The sequence below is a fragment of the Narcine bancroftii genome, chromosome 8 (genome assembly GCF_036971445.1).
Source record: "Narcine bancroftii isolate sNarBan1 chromosome 8, sNarBan1.hap1, whole genome shotgun sequence".
Classification (NCBI taxonomy): Eukaryota; Metazoa; Chordata; class Chondrichthyes; order Torpediniformes; family Narcinidae; genus Narcine; species Narcine bancroftii.
The window spans coordinates 102,157,355-102,172,639 of NC_091476.1; the positions used below are offsets into that span (position 1 = coordinate 102,157,355).

At 42.7% G+C, this 15,285-nt stretch overlaps 1 protein-coding gene across 1 annotated transcript in view; it reads left to right on the top strand.

Moving 5' to 3' along the window:
• tecta (tectorin alpha) overlaps positions 1-15,285 on the top strand; it is a 106,149-nt gene that overhangs the window by 60,264 nt on the left and 30,600 nt on the right. The window contains 5 exon segments of the mRNA XM_069894593.1: positions 4,163-4,196; positions 5,761-5,900; positions 6,057-6,344; positions 10,523-10,660; positions 12,539-12,704. Coding sequence (XP_069750694.1) covers positions 4,163-4,196; positions 5,761-5,900; positions 6,057-6,344; positions 10,523-10,660; positions 12,539-12,704 — 766 coding nt within the window.

The window sequence follows — 15,285 nt, forward strand, 5'->3', positions numbered from 1 at the left end:
TTAAAACAGACTGTACCGTATTGCTTGTCCTTTATATAAGTAGGCTGAATACGTTAGTATGCGGCAATTTGCTACATTCAAAGGAAAGTTACCTCTGAGGTATGTAATAACTAGTTGCCTGTAGTTGGCAAGAAACTTGCCCCAAATGTAAAGTACTGGTGTATCTGCATATATTTGAACTGTATTGGTTCTTTCCATTCTGTAACCTAAATCATTTACTTGTGGCTCTCTATAACTAATGTGTGAAAGCAGGAAGATGATTTCTGATTATGGTTTTGTTCTTTGAATAATCTTTGCAATTATTTTATATCAGATATAATGGAACTCTGAAGGTGGATTGCTTTGTGTACAAATGTATATATGTTGAGTATGTGCAGTGGTGCAATAATGTTACTAGAGAAACATTGTGGAAAGGATGATAGTGGGGAAAATCTAAGTCTCTACATGATGTCCAACTAGCAGTAGAGATCAGTCACCATCTCCAGTCAATTCATAACATACACCAATAACTGGTGTTGTTGTTTATATTAGTTTATCTCTTGACAAAGAATAAACGTGAAGGAATTTAGAAATTATTTATTAACAATTTATGAAATGTCCTTGAGATCTGAGGACACACCCCAGTTTTGGTTACAAAGTAAACCATGCAGAGTACCCACTGGCAGTATGTGAGACTGTCTCTGACCTGTGCAAAAGTGGTGTGACTGAATAGCCTATCACCAGCCATTTCGATACAGCTCAATGTTGCTGGTGGCAGGCAGAATGTTGGGGGAGATGTCCACCATCTTATCAAGAGAAGTAAAAATTGGTGGTAAATTTTGGCCTTAGCAGTGATGTCCACAGTCTGTAAATGAATTTTTTTTTAAGTGGACAGTGGTGCATCCATTTTTTAATCAATCCCCATTGTTTCTGTACTATGAGAAGGGATATGATTATAAATATTGGGATACAAGGCCGCACCATTTTTTTTTTACTGTGTAATATTTATAATCTGATCATTTCATAATTTGGTCCTGCATAGATGTTGCTACCTCAAGGTTGGGTGCACTGATTGAGGGGTAACAGTCATACCACATATGCCTTTAGTAACATATCCATTGCTGTGCCTCTTTAAGATGCCTTTATTGCTGCCTCCATTGCTGCCCCCTCATCACCTGTCCCAGTATTTTATGTTGTCATCTAGTGTAATGTTAGAACTTGCATGTTAACCAATTTTAATTCATTCTGTATCTGATATTAATCCAAAGCTTTCCCTTTAATGATACAAACCACATTACTGAGTCGATTTCAACTCTCCTGCATGTAAATTTTTATTTTAGTAAGGGAGTAAGCAGATGACGATAATTATTGATTGAGAAATATAAGGAATATTTTAAGTACTGTAAAGCTTCAAGAATTATCATGGATAATAAAATGCTCAGTTTCAATACCAAACCTTGCAAGTGCTGGTTCTACATCATCCTATACCACAGGGGACTGGGCTGTGGCGGCTCGCGGACACCTGAAAGACACAATTTAGGTAGTGGGGATGATTAATTTTTGAAGTGATTTGTTGAGAGAAAGGAGTTGTGTGTGCTTTGAGGTACCTGTCCTGATGCACAATACTCTTTCCTGGCAGTGGAAATTTTATCTCCATTAGTTTGAAGTCTTCTGTTGTGAGTCTTCTCTCCACCTAGAAACCAATTCTCCCTTATCACCAATTCTTTAATCAAAATGGAATTTCCACAACCAATTTCTGACAGCAGGGAAATGCAAATTATGTAACCAGACCCACGACTGAGGAAAAAAATGGGAATGCTTTTGTCTGCAGAAAACTTTAAACGAGGCCCGGGGAGCTCACGTTACAAGCCGGACCCCCTTACAAACATCACTGAAGGTCACCAGCACCGTGTCGTCAGCTGCAATCAAACTAAAAGGAAGCTTTTCATTTCAGCATCTCGCCTTCTGGCTCCAGCTGCTCATTTGGCAATCCGGAATAATTAGCTAAATTGTCCGATTTTAAACTCTGCCTGTTCCAGTTTTACCCTGTGCCACTGCAGCAGATGAATCAAGACTGTAGGACATGCTTCCAGGCTGAGATCAGGTACGGTTCTCTGTTCCTTTTGATTAATTACAGTATATTTAAGCTTTAAAGTAATTTCCAAAGACTTTATCATAGTTCCACCTCAGAGTGTCTCCTGAATCACTGGAGCTCAATACCCAAAAGCATGGTGACAGTGCCAGAATACTTCATCTGTTCCAGTAAGCCATAGTGAGGTGTTTGAAATTCCCATTCCTTGTCTCAGATTAACCTTTGTTTCTTGGGTGACTGTAGATTGATTAGAAAGGCAAATTCTGCTGAACTAATTTGATGTGAGTTTTTTCCTGCAGTAGCAGAATATTGTCTATATACATAGTTTGTGTGGTGAATGAGCTTCCAAAAGGTATTTGGAAAAGTGCCTGTAACTCTTATCATCAATATTGAAGCCCATGTAAAAAACGAAAACTAGCCAATTAACAGAAAGGAGTGCGACAGGGTGTTTCTTGGACTGGGTAGAAATCTCTTGCAGTGATGGTCAAGGGTTTACATCAGGGCACGACTGCAATTCTGGTTGCCCCATGACAGGAAGGATGTGGAGGCTTTGGAAAGGATAGAGAAGAGATTTACTGGGATGTTGTCTGGATTAGAGCGTTTGAGTGTAAGGAGAGGTTGAACAAATTAGGCTTGTTTTCTTTGAAGCATTTGATAGCCTGATAGAAGTTTATAACATTCTGAGAGGCATTGATAGGATGAGCAGATTCAATTTCCAGAGTAAAAAGTCATATAACTAGAGGCCATACATTCATGGTGAGAAGGGAAAGTTTAAAGGAAATGTGCTGGGCTAGTTCTTTTTTACTCAGTGGAAGGCACATAGATGGGCTGTCAGGAGTAGTATTTGAGGGACCACGAGATAGGCACGCTGAGAATGCGGGAATAGCAGGATATTTATAGACTAGCAGCAGGGTTTTAGTTTAACTTGGGCATCATGTTAGGTGTAGACATATGGGTCGAAGGGTCTGTTCCTGTGCTGTATTGTCATACATTCTATGTACTACTTTAATATCTATTAATGATTTGAATTTGAGTAAGAGTTTAAACTTAGCTTCATGATGGGACAGACAGTGGTGGAATGTTTCAAAAGGAAGGCAAGTGAAATTCGGTGCTTACCTATTCTTAAAAAATGAGATGGGATCATCCTGAAAGCAATACAAGAATAGAGATCAAAGAGTTATCAGCAGTTTGTTGAAAACAGCAGAGCAGGTTGAGAAGTAAAAGCACAATACTGAACCCGGGTGCCTTCCTACTGTTACGGGCCCAGAGGAGACCAAAACCCAGCAGCAATAGAAATTCACCAAGACAAATGATTACTTAAACAAAAGTAGTTTTTAATTTTCTTTATTAAACATAACAGGATCAAACTTTAACTCATTACTATTAACTTAACCTTCTAATTCAAAGCACATGTATAAGTTCAGAAAAGTTATTTGATTCACAGTTCAATCTCACTTTTCACTCCTCCAAGTTCACCAGTATCAGGCAATTACACTGTGCAGAGAATTTAACATTTATAAATTTTCACCAAACTCTGGTATTTAAAGGTAATTGGTTACCGCTTAGGAAGGTTCTAGTTGGTTTCAGAGATTGGTTGCTGTTAATTCCCTCCGATCAACCACTTCAGTGTCTTGCAGAAGAAACTTGCCCCATCAGGGTTTTCCAAATGATAACTTCTTCTGCAGGTCATCACAGAGTTCCTTTTGTTTCCCTTATTTCAGGTGAAACACTCTAACCAGCTATTTCCTCCTGTATGGATCACAGGGTTTTCGACATGCTGAACTCAGAACTCACACCCCGTCTTCAAAATGAAGTTTCAACAAGCTGCCAGTTTCTCTCTCTCTCTCTCTCCCCGCCCCCCCCCCCCCCCACTACTACCACTCCTTGCAAAACCACATGACCTTCTTAGAACAGCAAACTGCAATCAGACAGATTATGGCACCGGACCCAAACATCTGAGCCCATTTATCTTTTGCTTTCAAAACAATAATCCATTACTCCACAGCACGTCCAATTTACACCTCCTTGTGAAGTCTCTTGAGCTCAGGTTCTTCTGTTTGCACCTCCTTATGAAAACCTCTTGCAAGGCAGTTTTTATTCTCTTTACAAAGGCACTGGGCCTAGAGTGTCTGGTTCGAGGAAAGCTTTTGCATTTTAAATGAGATCTGTTTTGTGAAGTGTTTGTGTTTGTTTGTGACCTACACTACTCCCACATATATCTCCTTCTAAAACATATCTATATACAATGTAAAATATGATATAATCCATCACAGTATATTTTGTTTATTTTGACAAAGGGCTCAAGCCTGAAACGTTGGTTAGGTATCTTTATTTTTGCTGTATAAAGTACACCGACCAGCTGAGTTACTCCAGCATTGTGTTTTTACTTAAGTCACAGTGTCTTCAGACTTGTATTTGAGAGCAGTGATTTTTAAAAGTACACTGAATCCAGGGCTTTCTAAGCAGATGTTCAGAATACAAAGAGCAGAGTGTCAAAATGAATCTTTATAAAGCTCTCATCCAATCATGCCTGGAATATTCTCCCCTGTTCTGAGACACATCTGAAGAAAGATGTAAATGCTTTAAAGAAAGTACAGAAAAAGATGAGGGGTCCAAAATGAAGGTAAAAGAACAGAAATCAGAAGGCAGAAATGTGTTTATGTGGTTAGAGTGTGGAATACACTGCCTGGGGCCTCATCCACCGCAGTTTTTAAAGGGAAACTAGGAATATGAAAGGAAAGACTTCAGGATAATAGGAAGAGGTGGAAATGTATAAACAAATTGCGAACTCTAATTCTCTGACCATTTTGTGATTCTATAGTTTTGAGTGAGATGGCTCATCATCCCAGTCCCACTAAATAATTAATCCATGTACCAGTTATACGGGTAAAATAGTCCATGTACACCAGTCCTAATGAACTGAGGACAATCTGTTTATATATCCCATAGCAATGAATTGTAATGGGATGCTTCAGACACCCACCCACCCACAAGAGTGAGATGGTCCATCAATTGTAGTCCCAGTGGACAGGAGCAAGATGATCCCTGTACCTTAGCCCTAGTGAGATGGTCCACACATCCCCCAACTCGGGTTCAATCTCCTGGTTATAGATCACCGAAACGGTGTGGAATGATGGATCCAAGAGACTGACTATTCCGTGCACCCTCCAAACTTCTCAACCGAGTTACTGGAGTCAGGATCGTTTCCAAAGAGTCAGTCGATATTAATGGAGCGCCAACCCAATTTCTCAATTCTTAGAATAAGCCACATCGCCCTATTTCACGTTCCTTTCTGCACAGGCTGCGTCTTGATTTGTTCCAGATGTCTGGTTCCTTTTTTGGAAGGCGAGCCTTCCCACTTCCCAACCCAGTTTTGTCAGCCTTTCCCCCTGGTTTCCAAATCACTCCCCAGTGTAAAGAACATGCAAGATCTGCTCTGCCGCGAGGTGAGGCCCTTCTTTTGCTCTGAACCATGCAGGACAGCTGCGCGGGGTATGTTCTGGCTGAGGGAGCCTGTCCTGACTCTCGCCGTTGTTCTGTTGCAGGATCATGGGCCCCCCGTTCCTGTGGGTGCGGATTTACAGCGTCCTCGCCGTGGCCTGCACTGCAGGTGGGTGCCTTTGGGGAAAGTCGCCCCCTACTTTGAGCCTTGGACGTTCGCCCCTTCCTTAATCCTCCCTCTTTTCCAGGGCGGTGCTTGGAGCTGCTGTATCCCTTTGGAATCGGGAGCGCGGACAGCGAAACGCCGAAGGTGGATGACGGCGGGTCCCCCGAAGTCCCGCTGTCCGTGACTTTCCCGTTCTTCGCGATGGGGCAGAGGTCGCTACATGTGAGTAGCCGCCGTTCTCGCACTGCTGATGCGCGATGGGGGGGTTGACAAAGTGCATCTCCACTCCAGTGTGATGAGGAACCGCCCCGTTGAGGTCAGGGATATAACTTGCCCGAAGGGAACGTGTTTAATGAAAGCTTGTGTCCTGTTTACCAGGTGAATAATAACGGCGTGATCTCCTTCAACGTGCAAGTCAGCCAGTTCACTCCCGAGGCTTTCCCTCTCTCGGATGGTCGCTCCTTCATTGCTCCTTTCTGGGCCGATGTTCATAACGGGATCAAAGGCACCGTTTATTACAGACAGAGCGCCGAGCAGAGCACCCTGCAAAGGGCCACCAAGGACATCAGGAAGAACTTCAAGGACCACCGTTCCTTCTCAGCCACTTGGGTCTTCATCGCCACCTGGCACAAAGTCACCTTCTACGGAGGCAGTTCGACCACTCCGGTACAGGAGGCAGAAAGTGCTGCCACCGCCCACCAGACCGGGCAATAGTTGGCGGACAGAGCAACAGGGTGGATGGTTCACGAATGGCGCGTCCTCCTTTCTCTTTCCGACCGATGCTGCCCGATCTGCCGAGGGCTCCGGCGTCTTTCTGGTTTTCTTTTTTCACATTTCAACTCTGCCCTGCCCTTTCCCACAGAAGAGCAGCTCCTCCGGTGGTGACCGCGTTTACTCGGGGTGACCAAGGATTGCTGTTACTGTCTGAGTGGGGATGGTGTGGAATTGGAAACCTCATGAGAGCCTTAACCACCCCTTGAGTGGATATTTCTTTGGATCAGGGATGAGGAAATAACCCTTGAGTTCATCGATGGTGCAGGGTTAACAATCCTGTAAGGGAGGGGCAACAGTGAAGGTCTTGATAACTTGTTGAGCTGTTTGAGTGGAAGAAGATGGTCTTTGCTCACTGGACATGAGCTAAGCTCCATTTGTACCCAACAGCTATTGGAAAAATGTCATTATACTGGGGGGGGGGGGGGGGGGAAGATTCGCAAAGCTATGACCAAGACATGAAGGTGTGTGTTACAAGGAGAAACCAGATCGCTGGGACTTTTTTTTCCCCTTGGTATAGTTGCGTTTTATAGAAAGTTATAAAATTATGAGGGGATAGATAAGGGGAAGAGTTACAATCTTTTACCACAGTAGGAGAGTCTAAAATTTGAGGGCTTCGGTTTAAAGTGAAAGGGAATGGATTTAAAAGGGGCCTGAGGGGGCAACCTTTTGACACGGTGGGTAGTGGATGTATGCAATGAACCTCCAAAGAAAGTAGTAGAGATGGATACAATTAATGTGCTGACCATTCCCTTTTGAGATTTTTTTTATATTTTTTTATATATAAATATACATAGTAAAATCTTCAATATCACAATATATTAAACTTTTACATACAAAAAAAAACAAAGAAAAACCCCTCCCCTCCCCTTCCTACAAAACATAAATCCACACGCCGTCAGAGAACAGGAAGTTTATACTACCCATAAAAAAATCTATGGGGGAAGCCACATCTTGTGTTGTAATAGCATCTGGTTTTATCATTATTATAATTGGAGCCCTATGTGGTCCAAATATGGCTGTCATATCTTGACAAATGTGTCATATTGTTTTATAGATTGTATATAATTTTCTCTATAGGTATACAACTATTCATCTCTGCAGTCCATCGAACTATGAGTGAGGAAGAGTTGGACTTTCAAGTAATTGCAATACACTTCTTAGCCACTGCTAAAGTTACTTTGACAAAATAAATTTGGAATTTAGTTATTACTTATTTCAATAAAAATACCCAAAAAGCTCCAGGTCGTCTGCAAAGGTCACCGCCGTTATCCTTGTTAACATTTCCACAGTATCCTGTCAAAAAGGCCTCACCTTCGTACACGACCACATAGCGTGTAAAAACATTCCTGTTTCAATTCCACTTCTACAAACCATCTCCGATATTTCACATTTTGACCTATGTAGCTTCTGTGGCGTAGGATACAATTGGTATAGGAAGTTGTACTGAACCAATCCATATCTTGAATTTATAATTGATGTCATACAATCTATTCTCAGTGATTTGTCCAATATCGGATCCAGACAGAAATTAAAATCCTCCCCGACCAATATATTTTGTCTACCTCCTACTGCTTTTAAAAAGATATCCTTCATAAAGGCTTCATCATCATAATGTGGAGCATTAATATTCATAAACATCCAGGATTCTGCATAAACTGTCAATGTACCACTACAAACCTTCTGGCTTGGTTAATCGATGCATCTTGTACTATTGTACTGTATGTACAACAGTTCAATAGTGCATTTTTATTCATTAAAAGTGCTACTCCTCGCCTTTGGAAAAAAGACGATATTACTTGCCCCATCCATCCTCTTTTTAATTTAGCATTTCCTAATTTAGTAAGATGCAGGAAAATTACATCAGTTTTCAGTTTTTTTTTTCACCAGGTTCAAAAAACCTTTTTGATTATTCAAATAATACAATGATCTTTCCCTTTTAAACAAAAACATGTAGAGGCCCCTGCTCTGATGGTGACATAAATGAAAAGAATCCTGGAAGCCCATGAAGAAAACTCAATAGAATCTTCTGAGAAAGAAGAAACCCTCCCTTTAGTGCCATCTTGCAAGACCTGGCACCATTATCCCTCTTAGATAAGAGTCTCCACCCTGCTACTGTTATTTAACAAGTTTTCGCTCTTTCTTGAGCTCTCTGTGTAAGTGTCCATAACATTTAATAATAAATACAACAGTTCAAAAAATGTCGATCTCAGGCAGGCCAGTGGGTTGCTTGGAGTAATCAAATGCTGCTCCCAGAACCACTTCCTGTTCTCGGGAACTCTAAAGTCTTACCAGGACTGGCCATGGTTGCTGATCATCAGATCTATCTGTAGGTTTCAGTTGAATTTATTTTCTCCCACACTCGTGGGGTCCAAGTTTCAAAGAAACTCACCAGGCCTCTTCCTTTGGTCCCTTCCTTCAAACCAATAATCCAAACATCATTGCGTCTGCTGAAATTCTCCATGTGGTCCATCTTGTCCAGCATAGCTTGTTTATCCAAGTCCCACTTGTTCCCATCTTCTTCCAAGCCTTTCAGCTTTTCTTGCATTTTAACCAAGTCAACTTCCACTTGGCCCATACATTCCATTAAATCAGCAATTGACTCTTTAAATTCAGTCATCTTCTCACTGCGGTTTCAACCCCTGTGAAACAAGTGCATAAAGTTTCCATCTTATCCAGGATTATATTCAGGTCTCGCATCAACCCACCCTTCCCCCAGCACTGCTGGGCTCAGTCAGTCCCAAGACCTCCCTTGTGTTGCTCCCTTTTGAACTTTCACTCATCGTTCCTGGCTAAGTCAGTGTCTCTTCCAGTTTTGTTTTTTGCCGTCTTGGCTTCTTGGTGTTCATTTTGTTCATCCACAGTGAAAACAATTCTTAATTTTAAACTTTTAAACCACTTCTTAAAAACTCTTCATGGAGAGCTCATCCAATACATGATTGTCTAGATCCTTCCGAGATTATTTATTAAGTACAGGTAAATCCCACTTTACGAATACTCGAATCACAAAAATTCACTTGTATGAAGAAACCCATATTTGTTTTTACAAAGAAATTATAATGGGTTTTAAGGGGTTTTCATTACATAAATTGCCTCAAATAGTAGTCAACAGGTCTTGGCTTTACGAATGTTCAGTTTATGAACAGTTTATCAGGAATGCTCCACCTTTGGAAAGGGGGTATATGTGTAATTATTGTTGCTTGGCATAAATAGCAATAAATCACATCTGCCCAAGAATTGTGTGCTTTGCAAACTTAATGGTATTAATGAGATGGAAGGGAGCCCAGTTTACAAAACACAGTGATCTGAACCCTAGGCTTTTAAAGAAGGTGATTCATAGAATATTGGTGTAGGAGTTCACCACTTTGAACTTCCACTACCATTCAATACGATCATGCCTCAATACCCTATCCCTTTTTGCCCTCTATACCGCTTTATCTCTTCAGCCATAAGGGGCACTTCCAACTCCCTTTTGAACATATCTAACAAACTGGCCTCAACAAATTTCTGTGGAAGAGAGTTCTTCATGTTCGCAACTCTTTGAATTAAGAAGTTTTTCCTCATCTCAGTCCTAAATGGTTCAACCCTTAACCTTTTGTTCTGGACTTCCCCACTATCACAAGCATTCTTCTTGCACCTAACCTGGCTAGTCCTGTCAAAATTTTCTATCCGGAGAGAGAGAGCAGGAATAGGGTACTGAGGATGCTTTGAATGGTGGTGCAACCATGAAGGGCTGAATGGCCTACCACTGTCACCATTTAATGAGGGATTGACCATTAAGGACAGATGAGAAGAAATCTTCACCCAGAAGGTGATTGATCTCTTGAATTCTCCTTTCCAGTTGCTGAGATTAATATTTAAAAATGTAGCAAAGGAACGATGGGATGTGGAATCTGTGCAGGAAAGTAGCATCAAGGTAAAAGATCAGCAATGGTATGAATAAATGAGGAATGCACATAAGGAACGTAAGAAACCCCCGTTTCTACTTCTTGCATTCTTATTATCGGCCTTTTGCTAAGGCTGGATTTGAGGGCATAAGACTTTGCTCTAACTCTATAATCCCTGGTCAATAGATGAACACATTTCAGTGTGTACTGATCACAGATGAAAGAAGCTCCTTTGCCATGTTTAACTACGCTGATATTTCTTGGACGACTGGCACTGCAAGTGGAGGTGACCCACTAACTGGAGTTGGTGGCTCAGCGGCACAGGTCAGATTTCTCCATTTCCTACCATTGCTCTGAATTACTTCCGTTCTTTTAAATGGGGGGTAATGTTTCACAATTTGATGGGAATGAAAAGGACTGCGGGGTCTGAGTAAAGTTGAAATAGCTGAATTAAATAACCAATCTGGAAACATAAATAACAGGAGAGGGTGAAAGAGATTATGTGATTAATGTTCTTTCCCTGATTTCTTAAAAGGAGCTGGATTTAATTGCCAGATAATAGACAGAGACTGAATTAAAACCTATCTGATTAGAGGATGTTGCTGTGTGGAAAGATGGAGATAGTGTGTTAAGCAGTGGAAATGCTGGAGATACTTAGGAGTCAGTCAACATTTTAATTCAATAAACTTTTCAATGAATGACCATTAAAGCTGAAAGTTTAACTTTGTTTCTTGCTCTGCAGATGATGCCTGACTTGCTAAGTATTTACACCATTTTCTGTTTCAAATTGCCAGCATCTACAATATTTTGTGTATGTGTGTGAAGTATACAGTTAATGGCAGGACTCTTAACACCACTGATATCCAGGGATCCAAATACATGAATCCCAGAGAGTGTGGAAGCTTCAGAAAGAATACAAGAGGTTTGCCAGGATGGTCCCTGGAATCGTGGGTATGAGCTACCAGGAGTTGTTGAACAAATTTTAGGCCATTTTCTCTGAAATGTGGGAGGATGAGGGGAGATAATGATAGAGGTTTATAAAATTATTAGAGGGTGGATGGTCAGAATCATTTTCCCACGATAAAAACATCAAATAGAGGAGGTCATTTTTTTTCTAAGGGAGTTTTGAAAAGCTTGCAATTCCTTCGATGGGGTGCAATAATATTTTGTTAGGTTGTAGGGGGGGGGGTGGGGGAGGAGACACGGTTCCCACAATAGACTGTGCACTTCTAACAGAAGTGTAGGTCAAGAGGGTCCCAGTTATTTAATAACTTCAATTGAATAAACAAGGTGAACCAAGTTTGCATCTTCCTTTGATAAAAGGGCCCTGAGCCAAATATTTGTAATCGGGAAAGAATCGGAGTCACCTGAGGACTTTGAAGAGAGTTGTGATCTGCAATTCAGTATCCAACAGAGCAAATTCAATAATTCCCCGGCAGAAAACTGATAAATACTTGAAGGGGGAAATACTGTAGAATTAATTGGGAGGAGCAGGGGAAGAGGAACAAAATCCGAGCTGCGGGAGAAACTCGGGGGCTCAGGCAGCAGCGGTGAAGAGACCGAGACAGTCAACGTTTCGGTTAAAGAGCTGGAGGAACTTGGCCCGTCTTTTCAGCGTCCATAAAAAGCAAAGATGGATTTGCTGAGCCGCCCTTCTTCAAGGAACAAGCAGAATGAGCCAGAAGCAGGAAAGCTCAGCAAGTCAACGGGTTGGGGTTGAGACATCCCATCTGGATGCTGGACTCCCTCCACAGCCGCTGACTTCCTGCAGCCCGATGGGTTTGCTCCAAATTCTGGGGAGTCTGGGCAGGGGTTGCTTTGAGGGTTGAATTTGTGTCACGGTCTCTGATCTCCTGTCACTGTGAGAGAGTCTGGTGCTGCAATGATTTGTAACAGGAGAGTGGGTTTGAGGAAGTCTGCACATGTTGGAGAAACTCAACATGATGTAGCAGAGGCTTAAGCCATTAGCCTTGGTTACGTGTATTTCTCAAGTTTACCGTTTGACCTGCTGAATTGTGTTTTCGCTTGAGCAGAACTCCGGGACCGGCTCAGATTTCAGGTACTGAGGACCTTGTCCTCAATTCTCCACTTGACATCAAATTCATTTTGAAAGCAAAAGTTCAGTTCTGTTTTCTGGAAGGTTTGCGGTTTTTGCCTGTGACCAATATTCACCTTTCCTGTCTCCCCTTGGGTGATGCACAGGCCGGATTCAATGGCGGGGATCTCAGTCACTTTTTCAGCCTACCAACTTCTAGAACCTCTGAGATGCTGAATATCGAACAAACCAGTAATGTCAACTTCCCAGGCCGGTGGATCTTCAAGGTAGACGGAGACGCAATCGACCCATCCAGTGGCTGCAGCATGAACGGTACATTGGGCATATGAAGGTGTATGAGTATAAGAGGGGCATGTGAGGGTGTATGAATGTGTGTAAGGGTGTATAAGTGTGTAAAGGGGTGTGTGAAGGTGTATGAGTGTGTAAGTGGGGAAGTGAGGGTGTATGAGTGTGTAAGTGGGTTTGTGAGGTGTATGAGTGTGTGTAAGTATAATGGGGGCATATGAAGGTGTATGAGTATAAGTGGGGCATGTGAGGGTGTATGAATGTGGGTAAGGGGGCGTGTGAGAATTTGAATGTGTGTAAGGGGTTTTGTGAGAGTGTATGGATGTTTAAGGGGACGTGTGAGGGTGTATAAGTGTGTAAGGGTGTATAAGTGTGTAAGGTGATGTGTGAGGGTGTATGGGTGTGTGTATGAGGCTGTATGAGTGTGTAAGAGGGGAGTGTGAGTATGTATGACTGTGTATAAGGGGGCATGTGAAGGTGTATGAGTGTGTGTAAGGGGGCGTATGAGGATGTATGAGTGTGTGTAAATGTAAGGGAGCATGTGAGGGTGTATGAGTGTTCCGAGTGAAGGGCTAAACTGAATAACTGGAGCAGGGAAAAGTGGGTGGGGATGTGTCTCGGGGTGTGGGGGGGGGTGAGTGTGTGTAGGTGTGAGGGTGTATGAGTGAGTGTAATGGGGGTGTGTGAGGGTGTATGAGTGTATGTAAGTGTAATGGGGGCGTGTGAGGGTGTATGAGTGTGTGTAAGTATAATGGGGGCATATGAAGGTGTATGAGTATAAGTGGGGCATGTGAGGGTGTATGAATGTGGGTAAGGGGGCGTGTGAGAATTTGAATGTGTGTAAGGGGTTTTGTGAGAGTGTATGGATGTTTAAGGGGACGTGTGAGGGTGTTTGAGTGTGTAAGGGTGTATAAGTGTGTAAGGTGATGTGTGAGGGTGTATGGGTGTGTGTATGAGGCTGTATGAGTGTGTAAGAGGGGAGTGTGAGTATGTATGACTGTGTATAAGGGGGTATGTGAAGGTGTATGAGTGTGTGTAAGGGGGCATGTGAGGGTGTATGAGTGTGTGTAAGGGGTAGTTTGATGGTGTATATGTGTGAGGGTGTATGAGTGTGTAAGGGGCCGTGTAATCGTGTGTGTAAGTGGGTGTGTTAGGATGTATGAGTGTGAGTGTAAAGGGGGCATGTAGGGTGTGTGAGAATGTAAAGGGGGCATGTGAGGGTGTATGAGTGTGTAAGTGGGGAAGTGAGGGTGTATGAGTGTGTAAGTGGGGAAGTGAGGGTGTATGAGTGTGTAAGTGGATTTGTGAGGGTGTATGAGTGTGTAAAGGGGTGTGTGAGGGTGTATGAGTGTGTAAGTGAGGGTGTATGAGTGTGTAAGTGGGTTTGTGAGGGTGTATGAGTGTGTAAAGGGGTGTGTGAGGGTGTATGAGTGTGTGTAAGGGGGCATATGAGGATGTATGAGTGTGTGTAAATGTAAGGGAGCATGTGAGGGTGTATGAGTGTGTAAGTGTAAAGAGGGTGTGTGAGGGTGTATGAGTGTGTGTAAGGGGGCGTATGAGGATGTATGAGTGTGTGTAAATGTAAGGGAGCATGTGAGGGTGTATGAGTGTGTAAGTGTAAAGAGGGTGTGTGAGAGTGTATGAGTGTGTAAGTGTAAAGAGAGTGTGCGGGTGTATGAGTGTGTAAGTGTAAAGAGCATGTGTGAGGGTGTATGAGTGTGTAAGTGTAAAGAGGGTGTGTGTGGGTGTATGAGTGTGTAAGTGTAAAGAGGGTGTGTGAAGGTGTATGAGTGTGTTAGTGTAAAGGGGGCATGTGAGGGTATATGACTGTGTTTGTGTAATGTGGGCGTGTGAGTGTAAGGTGACATGTGAGTGTGTAAGGGAGTGTGTGAGGGTGTATGAGTGTGTAAGGGGGCGTGTGATGGTGTATGAGCATGTAAGGGGGTGTGTGAGGGTGTATGAGTGTGTGTAAGAGGGGCATGTGAGGATGTATGAGTGTGTGTAAGTGTAATGGGGGAATGTGAGTGTGTATGAGTGGGGCATGTGAGGGTATGAGTGTGTGTAAGTGGGGTGTGTGAGGGTGTATGAGTGTGTGTAAGTGTAATGGGGTCATGTGAGGGTGTAAGGGGCATATGAGTGTGTAAGGGACATGTGAGGATGTATGAGTTTGTGTAAGTGTAAAGCAGGCATGTGAGGGTGCATGAGTGTGTAAGTGTAAAGGGGGCATGTGAGGGTGTATGTGTGTAAGGGGTGTTTGAGGGTGTATGAGTTTGTGTAAGTGTAAAGGGGGTGTATGAGTGTGTAAGTGTAAAGGGGGCATGTGATGGTGTATGAGTGTAAGTGCAATGAGGGCATGTGACAGTGTATGAGTGTAAGTGTAAGAGGGCATATGAGGGTGCATGAGTGAGTGTAAAGGGGGCATGTGAGGGTGTATGAATGTGTAAGGGGGCGTGTGGGTGTGTATGAATGTGTAAGGGGTGTGTGATGGTGTATGAGTGTGTGTAAATGTAAGGGGAAGTGTGAGGGTGTTTAGGGGTGTGTATGAATGTGTAAGGGGCATGTGAGGGTGTATGTAAGGGGGCGTGTGAGGATGTATAAGTGTATCTAA